Consider the following 12,247-nt stretch of genomic DNA (forward strand, 5'->3'; position numbering starts at 1 on the left):
TATTATTATATAATTCTGTTGTAGGCCTAATTAATATTATGGCATAAAATATGAGATGAGGTTGATTTAACTATATGGGTAAGAGATAGCCAAATAAATTCTCAATATAATTGCTTAAGAGAACTATGTAAATTAATCGATTGAAGTATTTGAAATCAAAGGCTCCTACGGATGATCATGAATATCTTCTAGAGAGGGCGTTCCTGGTCTAGAACAGGGATGATTTACGGTCCGTCTCTGGAGCTAGTTTGTTACGCGCCTCTACACCTATATCTGACCGCAAGACTTTACAATAGCCGTTCTATGGCAGACCTCTGAAATGAGCACAAACATGCCACAAGACGTGGTGTATGCATCCGACAGGCGGATGCAGGTGACTAAAGAGTTGACAGTGAACGAGAATCTATTGCATAATCAGACAGAGCTCAGCTCACACAAACAGAGGCAGCGCGAGCGCTTCATTTTGAACTATGGCGGCAACGCACCAGATTCTTTCGCGATTGTGTCGTGTTACGCGCTGGAAAACGTCTCAGCTTGGAGAATAACAGCGTTTAGTTTTCAAAGAATTGTTGGATAGGATGACAAAAATTATCCTGCCTCAAAACTTTGAAGTTTGCGTTTACTTATACTACAAATGCTCGCGTGCCGTGCGTGTGTTTTGTGTGATTTGATCATTTATTTGAACCTACCGCGCCGGGACGCTTAGGAGGAATTTGTTTGTTGTTGTTTTTTCCCCCACTGCCCCTCAGAAGCCGTTCAAATGCTGGAATGGATTGGTGCTGTTTGCATTATGGTTTTAATGGCCATACTCTGGCCAGTAGTGAAGAATTTTGGAGCAGAGAGTCAGTCCACGCTGCTACTGCAGGGGCTTGAAATTCCGCGCAAAAAATGCGTGGAGAGATGCGACTCCAACTGTGACACGGGTACCAAGCAGAAACTAGAGGGGCAAGGTGAATCGCCGACGGTCGCCTTGATATGCAAACCCTCTGCCCTGGCAAACTACCTTCTCAAACATTGCACGAGTTTTTGTAAGCATTTATCGATACCAAAATGGAACTGGCGAGTGAGTCCGTCTTTACAGACTGTTTTCGGTGCTCTCTGGCCGTATGGCTGTCCTGTCCATTTTATTCGGGATATTTTGCAGATGAGTGACGATGGACTGGTGGCGTTGGACTGGGCTGTAGTTGGTGCGGCACATCACAAGAGGAGGAGAACTTGCAGTAATTCCACAAGTCCAATTCTGCTCATTATACCCAACTCTTTTGGTAAAATCACCAGGAATGTGCTAAAGGTAATTAAAACCATCACTTCACCTGACTACTGAGTGTACTGTCCTAGGGTCTTGTCTTACCATTATCATGTAAAAATGTCCAAATGCCTGCTGTTTAGTAATCAGATAGGAGTTACCTGTCCTGGACTGAGAAACATTGTTACTGTGCTAAAGATTTAAATAATTGTACATCAAGTCAGACTGCATTATGCAAAGACCTCAGTTGAGAAATTAACTTCATTAATCGCAAGGGTCAAGGGGCACAATATTTGTGGACATACTGAGGTGCAGGTACAGATATTGCTATGTTTGACCGTTTTGCATAAAATATTCTTTAAACTGACACTTTGTCTAGGTTATTGTTTTGCATTAAAATTAATGCAGAGTGAATCACACTTTCTGAATGATTTAATTATTTGTGAGGATTGTACTCTGAATGATGAAACCCCTTTGACGTTTTGCAGCTAGGCAGTGTCAGAAGTAAGTAATATCTCCTCAGGATTATTACTCACCATAGTTTGAGCCCACTCAATAAGTTCCAGGCAACTTTTACTACAACCCCAATTCCGACAAAGTTGTTGGGACAGTATGAAAAACATGAATATAAACAAAAAGGAGTGATTTGTAAATTATATTCACCCTTTGCTATTGAAAGCACCACAACTACACATTATATTATGTTTTACCTTGTTCATGAACAGTAATTTCTGCAACATGCTTAAAAAATATAGGCAGGGGCAATTTAAGACTAATAACAATTTGACGAGTTGAAATAAGGCGATGTTAAACAGGTGAGGCGATTGTGTCAAAGTACTGTATACTGTATAAGGAGCCTCCAAAAACAGCCTAGGCCTTCGTTCGTTGATTGTTCAAGACTTTTAAGAATCTCATCAATTTGCCAAGCAATGCTTCAGCAAATAATCCAGCACTTTGAGAACAAAGTTCCCCAAAGAAAATTGGATGGATTTTGGGCATTTCACCATCTGCAGTGCACAATATAGATAAAAGATTCAACAAATCTGGTCAAATCTCATGCTTAAAGGGCAAGACGAAAACCACTTCTGAATGCACGTGATCTCTGATCCCTCAGACGTCACTGTTTTAAAAACAGCATTCATCTGTAATGGATATCATGAGCATGAGCTTGGGATAACATTAGTAAACCTTTGTTAGTCAACACCACTCACCACTGCATCTACAGATGCAAGTTAAGACTTTAATATGCAAAGTAGAAGACATACATCAACACTGTCAAGAAGCACTGCCGACTTTTCTGGGTCTCATCTTGGATGGAAAGTAAAATAGTGTAACTGCGGTTCAAAGAGTCCACATTTAAAAAAGTATTTGGAAAAACAAAGCCGTTGTGTTATATGGGCCAAAAAGGAAAAGGACCATCCAAGGTGTTATCAGCATCAGGTCTAAAAGCCAGTGTCTGTATGGGCCAGGGGTGTGTCAGTGCCCATGGCATGGGTAACTCGCACATCTGTGAGAACACCATGAATGCAGACAGATATGTAAACATTTTAAGCAACATATACTGCCATCCAGCACCATCATTTCCATGGAAATCCCTACATTTTCTAGCAGGACAACTTTGAACCACATACTGCCCGGATTACAAGTGCATGCAGTCACTCCAGCACTCAAATGGATAGTTCACCCGAAAAATTGTTTTTTGTTAATTTACTCACCGTCATGTTCATTTAAAGACATTTGACTTTCTGTCTGCTGTGGAACACAAAAGGGCTGTATAGTAGTCTCAGTAACCATTGACTCTCATTGCATCCTTTTCCATACAAGAGAAGTGAATTTTGACTAAGGCTGTCATAATGCAAAACATATTTTGTGTTCGACTGAACAAAGAATGTCATACATAATTCCAGATAAGAGTGCCATCTCGATGTAGACAGGTATATGAATTACATTTGCATATGTAGTATTGTATAAACAATCAATAAGTCAGTTAAAATTACCCTTCACACCATAGGTGGAGGACTCAAGTTACATGACTTGACTCCAGTCTGACTCAAGTCGCAAATTTAAGGACTTGTGACTTGCTTGACTAAATGAAGACTTGACTTTGACTTGAGAACCAGCGACTCGAGACTTGACTTAAACTGCATGACTTGACAATGACTTGAATGTTTTTTATTATTATTATTTTCAATAACGTATTATAAACAGTAATGAAATGCATTTATAAAAATATTGTGACATCAATTTATTCATATGCAAAAATGTAAGCCCACCAGCACCACAGATCTGCATCTGCACAGTTAACGCTGTGCTCACAATGCGACAAAATGACAGATGATTGTTGAGTTCACAAAATAATCTCCTTTGGATATAAATGTTTCGAATTGGACTGTGTGAATAAAAAAAAAGTATGAAAAGATGCAATGCAATATTATCCGATACAAACACCACAACCTCATCAGACATTTCAAAAACTACAAAGAAAGGTAAGTAAATAATTTCATTACCCAGAAAGATTAATATATAAAATTACTGTTTCAGGTTTGTCAGTAAATGAAAATGATTCTCGATTAATCTCATGTTTTGTAGTGTGACAAGTTTGAAATGACCCGATATTACCTCTAAATGTGTGCGCGCCTTTTCTAAACCTTCTGCACCATCAACAATATACCATTACCATTTGTTGGCAATATAAAACATAACAGGCAGATCTGCAGTCACAACACTTTATTTAAAACATGACAAGTAGTATAAAATATACAGAATGACTCGTGATGAAATCCAAGTGCTCACATAGTGATTATGACTTTATAACTATTTTATATAAATGTATCTCTGAAGGGAACTGACTGTCTTCAGAAAAGTTTCAATGGCATTTTCTTTTCAACTTACCTCCGTATAATGCCTAATAAAGTATTGTTTATAAGCACAGGGCTGCTTTGTGTGCAGGCGTTAGCAGGGTAACAGCTATATTTCAGAGCAGAAATTAATAATTATTTAAAAAATGTACTATTTATTTTAGTACTGTGGCTTGACTCGACTTGAAAGTCATCAGGACTTGACTTGCTTGAAGTGAGCCACTGACTCGACTCTACTTGCTTGATTTGTCTGCACTGCACATGAGACTTGATAGTTAAGACTTGAGACTTGCTTGTGACTTTCTCCCACCTCTGCTTCGCACATTTTATGAGTTTTGGGGTTTGATTTATCCCCATGGTATTAGGCTGTTACAAGATGTCCCTGACCATCTACACACTCTCCGGTTTTCTCATGTATTATTATAATGGTATGTTGTTTACACTGTGGTGCTATTATATAGCACACTAGGAAGAGGCTTCACCCAATCTGCACATCACAAAATAGTGTGGACTGCAGTAACAGCTGGTGTGTTTTTTGACAGTTCAGGGAAATTAAGTAGATAAGGGACATGAAAATACTGTGTCGAGAGGCAGGCCTATTTCTATTTATTTGCATTTCGGTTGGCACATTTAAACATTTGTCATCATGAACCGAATAGAGGAATTACTGTTCTTTTATAAACTAGGTGTTTCTGCCATTTAATTGATATTGAAAGTACTAGACAGATGACGGGAAATGATGATGGGTGATGGAATTTTCACTGGACATTTGAGGTCACTTTATGGCCAAATTCAAACCTGCTTCTCCCAAATGAGTTCTAAGGCTCAATGTGTCTGGAGCCTATGCGCTGACCACTAGGCAACAGCTCTGACAACTGTGCTCTTTACAACACTAAAACTATCCAGAACAGGTCAGATCACAAAGTCATAATTTGATCCTTTGAATTTACACAAAGAAAATTATCAACACACTCTTGCCTACAGAATTCGGAATATATTTGCACTAGGGATGTGCCACAGTGTTTGACTACTAACATTACAATTTTTAGTGGTGTTGGTTTTAATGGGAGACGCAATTCTCAAATTATCTGAGAATGCAACGTCTTTGAGAGCTGTTTTGTGTGATTATAGCTTGCTGTGCTAAAAAGTAAATAGTAGTTAGCATAGTTAAACTTTCTGCAAGATGTTTCTACTCTTTAATGCTTAAACTTGTGTTCATTTATGCACCACTGCTGTTACAGCCATCAAGGCGCTGCATCAACAATACATTTCAAGATGATCACTGTTGGGTATTTTTAAGGTGTTGTGGAGAGATTAAAGTAATTTGCTGATTCTGTCTGACATTGCTTGAATAAACGGTTGCTGTAAAAAAAATGTATCTGCTTGATGTCAAAAACTAGATGTTTACCTGCAATTATCTTGCAGTTCTGCACTTTTGAATGTGCAGCGATGATCACCTTGAAGCACTCCTGTAACATTGATGTGTGTTGTTCAGGATGCACATAAGTGATTTTGTGCCACTGTATTGGAGCCTTTCTTATTTCTTACTTCTCTTACTTTAAACGTTTTGAGCAATAAGACGTTATAGTTATTTAGCCGATATTTTTGTTAAATAGCCGTTAGTTACCATGCTGAAGTGCATTTACTTTTCAAACAACCGAACGACTAGTCTATTATGAAAATTGGTAGTTTTGCACATCCCTAATTTGCACTGTGATGGATTCTTGATTATGAAGATCAGACTTGTCAAACTTAAAAAATATTTATATTTTTTTATTTTATTTTATTTGGAATACCCAATTCCCACTACTTAGTAGGTCCTTATGGTGGGCTGTTACTCACCTCAATCCGGGTGGCGGAGGACAAGTCTCAGTTGGTTCTCCGACAGTCAATCTGCACTTCTTATCATGTGGCTCGCCGTGCATGACACCGCGGAGACTCACAGCATGTGGAGGCTCATGCTAATCTCTGCGGTCAATGCACAAATTACCACGTGCCCCATTGAGAGCAAGAACCCCTAACTGCAACCACGAGGAGGTTAACCCATGTGACTATACCCTCCATAGCAACTGGGCCAATTTGGTTGCTTAGGAGACCTGGCTGGAGTCATTCAGCTCGCCCTGGATTTGAACTCGCGACTCCAGGGGCGTCAATACTCGCTGAGCTACCCAGGCCCCCTCAGTCTTGTCAAACTTGAAGAATTTGGCAACAGGCAGTGTTGCTCTCCCTTGCTTCGAGTCTTGAGTTCATGTGAATTTAACACAACCCTGATGTTAACACTATGCAGTGGCAGACAAAACTATGGAATAGCAATGACCAAATTGTGGTTACAAAATAGATGGATATACTGTATGTAAAATATATATATATATATACACACACACATACATACAGTATATTGGTTTTTTTTTTTTACAAGCAATGACCTGCTTCAAAATGATAGTATATAGACCTAAGACTAATTATCACAGGTGTGGACAAGTTGCAAGAAAAACATCTGTTTATGTGACAGCATGTAAAGGCTTCTTTTTTCTCTTTCTTCAGCTCTGTGAGGCTGCTCTAAGTCATGGCTACCTTCCTGTGGTCTTCAACCGCCGGAGCCAGAATGGGACACCACTCAGTACCGTTAAACTACAGCAATTCGGTGACCCAACTGACCTGCGGGAAGCAGTGCGTTACATTCGGTACCGGCAGCCGGCAGGCCAGATCCATGCAGTGAGCGAGAGCACCGGTTCAGGCCTTCTACTGTCCTACTTGGGGGAATGTGGCTCCTCCAGCTATGTGACTGCAGCAGTCTGCCTGTCTCCCATTTTTCGCTGCCAGAGCTGGTTTGAAAGTGGCCCCAATTGGTCGTTTCACTGGGCTCTACTGCTCTATCAAAAGATCTGCCTCAGCAGGTAGGGTTATAGGCTTTACTAAAAGAGGACATTGTTCCCTATCAGGCATTTCTGAAATACTTCAGCTCAGGGTGATCACAATTTAAACACAATGCTGTTGCCATACTAATTAGCAATCCATATATGTATATATTCTTTTGATTTCTTTGATCTGTCTAAACAGCTTGCCTGCTTAGATTTGTAATACAAATCAATGATGCTGACAACTCTTCCTGTTTGATCCCATCTGCAGGTATAAAACTGTGCTTGGAGAGTTTGTCCATACAGACAACTTGTTCTCCAGCTGCTCCTTGAGGGCAATGGAAGAAGCGCTCTTCTGCCAGTCTGACTTGAAGGGGGCATCAGTGGAGGGAGCCTGTAGCTGGGAGGCATACTGGGAGCGCAACGACCCTTTGCGAGATATAGATGAAGTTGCCATTCCTGTACTATGTGTGTGTAGCCAAGACGACCCAATCCGAGGGGAACCCCGAGCCACTCTACCTTTGGAGCTTTTTGAGAGTAACCCGCACTTCTTCCTCCTGTTGACTGGGTATGGAGGCCACTGTGGCTTCTCCATACCAGATGAGGCCCCTACTGTCTGGAGCCACCAGGCCTTGTTTGAGTTTTTTCGTGCCACCACGGATTTCTTCGCTGTAGAGGAGCGTACCAAGCTGGCGGCCAGGCGGAGGGGTTTGGGTGGTGCTGGCAAGACATTTCGCCATCGCAGTGTGAGCACATGCAAAAGACTGCCTGTTTGCTCGCATAACATTCACGCAATTTACAACTGGCAGAGGTCATACACCAGATGATGATGTGCGTAGAGGTTTCCCCAATGACGAGACAGAACTTGCAAAGCTAAATTATACCGCATTCTGACCTGCTGTTATACACAGTCTCAAAATCAGCAGTCGAGAATTGGACTACCATTGTCAACATTGTTACTGCTTATATTTGAGTATGTTGAGACATTTCATAGTTTGACAAATGTTAAAAGCTAGTAGAAAGTTGAAAGGATTAGAAATGGTATGTTTTCAAATAATTTCTCTGGCATCTGCCATATTGAATGGCAGCATATAAATTAGCCTTAAAGTTGTGGGTGTCTGTTTCAAAGGGATTGGTCCAAATGTTTGTTCTGTACCTCATGAATGTTTCAGTACGTCATTCCAAAATTTAGAGAAGCATTATTAAGCACATGGTGGGCGTTCCCTCAGATATACTTTTATAGGTCTGCAGGAATTGTCTAATTTGGGTTAGTACATTCTGCGCATACAATAACAACAGTGACATTTGTAATTTCTCAGTGTAATATTCTTCTTCTCGGAGACTGCTAGTTTATTTAGTTTTCTCTGCGGTGTGTTAGAGGGATAGTCTGTGTAATTGGAGTAAAGAGTCAGCACTGCTGGAATTTTTGTATGGCGTCATTATGAGGTTTCAGGGAAAGCTGGTCTCCTGTTGACATGGGTGGAGCTAGCTTTGCAGCTTTTCACAATTTGTAACTCAAACGCTGATTTTTGTTTTCCCACGGGTGAGTTCTGTTTTTGTTTTCTACCTTTTTTTTTTTTTTTTCTGTAACCCAAAACTTTTAATGTTTCTCTGGTGCCAAACTCCATGCATGTTAAATTATCTGTGAACACAGGAGCTTTAATTAAAGGGTTTTGGCTAAATACATCCTCATATATTTCCACAAACCTTTATCCAAATAAACAGGGCATCATACAGAATTATAGGTCATACTGCTGCATTAAATGGACCCCGTTTAAAGACCAGTAGTGTTTTGGATTCTGCTGGCCCCTGGGGTGTGAGGAATGGTGTCCCCACCATGCATCTTAAATAGCTTAAATCCAAAAAAGAGAGCTCGCACACTTACTGCTCCAAAAAATATTTTAATTAACAACTAAGTGGTTAAAGTTTCAACCCACACAAGCACCTTCTTCATAATTCTGGTGTATGTGTGTTTTTGATATACTGTAAATTCTTAACTAGCCTAGCGAGATTTCTTGGTCAATCAGCTTCACCAGGAAGACCATGCTGGTTTAACAGCATTTTTTCCAGCATAGTTATGCTGGTCAACAATATAGACCAGCACCAAACTAGCACTAGGCATCTTTTCAACAAGAGACATGGGTCTCTTTCTGTTTACTTCAACAGCTTTTCTTAAAAACTGGATCACTTAGGTGAAGTGACACTTTAGAGAGCTTCTGAGGAAATGAATCTTAAAGCAAAGCAGTAGAATTTGTTCGCCAATTCATTTAATGCATGACCAGGCTTTTTATTGGACAGTACAAAATATAGCTGCAGCCTGGAGCCTAAGCACAGTGAGAGGAGATATCTGATTTGAAGAGACCGTCTCTGGAGACTCCAGCTCAAATGATGAAAGCGTAGAGCAGCATATGTGGAAAGCTATAGCAGCTCGCTAAAACAATAACAGTCTTTTCCTCCGGCTTTACATTTCTTAATTAACCTATCCCAAACTTTTTATATTTTTAATATAGGCCTACTCTCATCGTTCATTCTGTAATGGGGTGATTCTCACAAAACAACAAAAAACATCCTGGTCCTATTTTACTTCAAAATAAGAAGAAACAAACAATAAATTACTGTTTTATACTACACATTTAGAAAATAAAGCCCCATTTAGATTTTTTACACTGTGGCATTTTCATGACAGCACATTTTTCCCCCCATTCTCATTACCGCAATGCGAAAGTAGATGGTCATTAGGATATTCTCAATACAGCAATGTGAAAAACATTATTTTTCTTAGTATTACTCCCTTGAAACTGCCTTTAATTTTCAATTACTTTAATTGGGAAAATCATTGTATCATTTTGTTGTTATTGTTTTCTGTAACCTAAGTTAAAAACAAAAATTAATTAAAAATGGGCTTTTACGGCTATGAGAATCAACATTGAAAACAATAGGATTAGCTAAAGTGAAATGTCAACTGAGGGATAAAATCCCTCAGTTGACTAAGTTTTAGTGTCCTGAAATAATGTCACAATGCAAAAAGTCTTAATGGTCCTCAATAGGTTTAACTGATATATGTTTACGGGTTGGAGGACAGAGGAGCGAGGAAACGAGGATGCACAATTTCAATTTAAGAAATGAGAAGCACCTCATTTCTTCATTCATTCCCCTTCAGGGGCTCTAGAGAAACCTTTTTTTTTTTCAGTGTTCTAATTTAATTCCTAGAAGTTGCACTTTTGAGTTCCCAAACATTTTTTTAATGCATTGTTTATGTATCCCTAAATCAGTTTTAATACTTGTTAAGATTTTAATTAAGTTGGCTCCTAATATGACGCAATCGCTCACCTCGCCTGCTAGTGACACCACACAGAGGACGTCAAGCTTGACAAACTCCGTTTTAGTCTTTATTTGGTGGATAAAATAAAAAACTTTGTGAGTAAAACAAATTCTAGAAAATAGATTGTCATCCCTCTATGAATTCAGATATCTTTCCAGCCATCTGGTCTTCTGGTGCCATCTAGTGTATAATAGATAATAGTAACCACTACATATTTTATTTTGATCAGTGATGCTCCAAGAGTGGCGGATTCTTAAACTATTTCATTTAGACACAGGTTGAAAGAATGTGGACACTTGAACTTCATGCCCACCTACTTGGACATTTAATTTCAAAACCATGGGCTTTAATAGGGGGTTACTCCTCCCTTTGTTGCTGTAGTAGCTTCCACTCTTCTAGGAAGGCTTTCCACTTGATCAGGGGTTCCCAAACATTTTTGTCAGCCAAACCTCTTTGGCCTAAATGATTTATTTGAAGTACCCCCTGATATTTTAACCTTTAGAAATATAATTAATGTTATATCTTTGCACTTTATTTTTCATATTAATGTTATATTTAAATGAACCTTTATTAAATCTTTTCTTATATTTATATATTTCATATTTAATTCACCACTGGCCTATCTATCCCAATCAGAGACTATTACTTCCTAGTAGAAAACACACACACACACACACACACACACACACACACACACACACACACGTTGTGTTTCCATGTTTTATGGGGACTTTCCATAGACATAATGGTTTTTATACTGTACAAACTTTATATTCTATCCCCTAAACCTAACCCTACCCCTAAACCTAAACCTCACAGAAAACTTTCTGCATTTTTACATTTTCAAAAAACATAATTTAGTATGATTTATAAGCTGTTTTCCTCATGGGGAATGACAAAATGTCCCCACAAGGTCAAAAATTTCGGGTTTTACTATCCTTATGAGGACATTTGGTCCCCACAAAGTGATAAATACACGCTCACACACACATACACACACAAACAAACACACAAACAAAGAAAAATAATCTTATATAATTGTCTGTTTTCTTTCATTTATTTGTTAAAAAAAAAAAAAAGAGTGAAATAAATAATAATTATAAATCCATTCTATTTATGTATGTAGCCTACATTTGATATATTGATATGATATAGCTAATTTAAATTAAAAATATATTTTTATTGAAGTATCAAAGCCAGGGCTGTAACAACCATTATACATTTTGAGTTTTTTTTATTTTATTATTTTTTATTTATTTGTTTGGGGTGGGGGAGCATGTCCCCCTTACTTCTAGAAATATTTTATATTTTTTAGGAAATTATATATAATTAGCCTATATTTTAAGTTCCTCTGCCGTGCAAGGAAATAGTAGGTATATATATATATATATATATATATATATATATATATATATATATATATATATTTTTTTTTTTAAAAACATGATTGCGTTGCTGATAATGAAAGTAATTGTGGTACATCATAACTTTTTATGGAAATTAGCACATGATCTTCTTTTGCATTAAAACATTTCATTCCTCACCGTCAGTCCATTGCATTTTTTTTATGCGAATCCCTTTTGGGAAACCCTGAACTAGATTTTGGAACGTGGCTTTGCTCCCATTCAACATAGCACAAGAGTATTAGTGAGGTAAGTTTGGGCCTTGTGCAGACCAGTCAAGTTCTTCCACACCACATTTAGTAACTATTTATTTATGAAATTCGCTTTGTGCACAGGTACATTGCCATGCTGGAACAGAAAAGAGCCCTTTTCTTCTGAAAAGAAAATAGCATGTCTGTCTGTATGCTAGTTTTATGGCTAGTTGCCACCTTGGCCTAGAAATAAAACATTATTTATGATTGTTTACTTCTTGTTTGATATGGAAATAACCACATATATAGTAAATAATCCAATCAAACAACATCAATACACTCAAAAATAATTTGAGCCTATTTTTAAGA

At 38.3% G+C, this 12,247-nt stretch overlaps 1 protein-coding gene across 1 annotated transcript; it reads left to right on the forward strand.

Moving 5' to 3' along the window:
- Positions 1 to 286: 286 nt before the first annotated feature.
- LOC127629983 (protein ABHD15-like) lies at positions 287 to 11,647 on the forward strand. The gene is made up of 3 exons (XM_052107335.1): positions 287 to 1,291; positions 6,649 to 7,001; positions 7,234 to 11,647. Exons 1-3 carry the CDS (start codon positions 761 to 763, stop codon positions 7,787 to 7,789), a joined length of 1,440 nt encoding a protein of 479 aa, XP_051963295.1. The 5' UTR covers positions 287 to 760; the 3' UTR covers positions 7,790 to 11,647.
- The last annotated feature ends 600 nt before the right edge of the window (positions 11,648 to 12,247 follow it).

The sequence above is a fragment of the Xyrauchen texanus genome, chromosome 36 (assembly GCF_025860055.1).
Source record: "Xyrauchen texanus isolate HMW12.3.18 chromosome 36, RBS_HiC_50CHRs, whole genome shotgun sequence".
NCBI lineage: Eukaryota > Metazoa > Chordata > Actinopteri > Cypriniformes > Catostomidae > Xyrauchen > Xyrauchen texanus.

What these genes read in the sequence shown, in the direction of transcription:
- LOC127629983 (XM_052107335.1), top strand. Translation starts at nt 761, where the DNA reads ATGCTGGAATGGATTGGTGCTGTTTGCATTATGGTTTTAATGGCCATA. An exon ending in TCACCAGGAATGTGCTAAAG is followed by an intron (nt 1,292 to 6,648) that starts GTAATTAAAACC and finishes CTCTTTCTTCAG; the next exon opens with CTCTGTGAGGCTGCTCTAAG. An exon ending in CAAAAGATCTGCCTCAGCAG is followed by an intron (nt 7,002 to 7,233) that starts GTAGGGTTATAG and finishes TCCCATCTGCAG; the next exon opens with GTATAAAACTGTGCTTGGAG.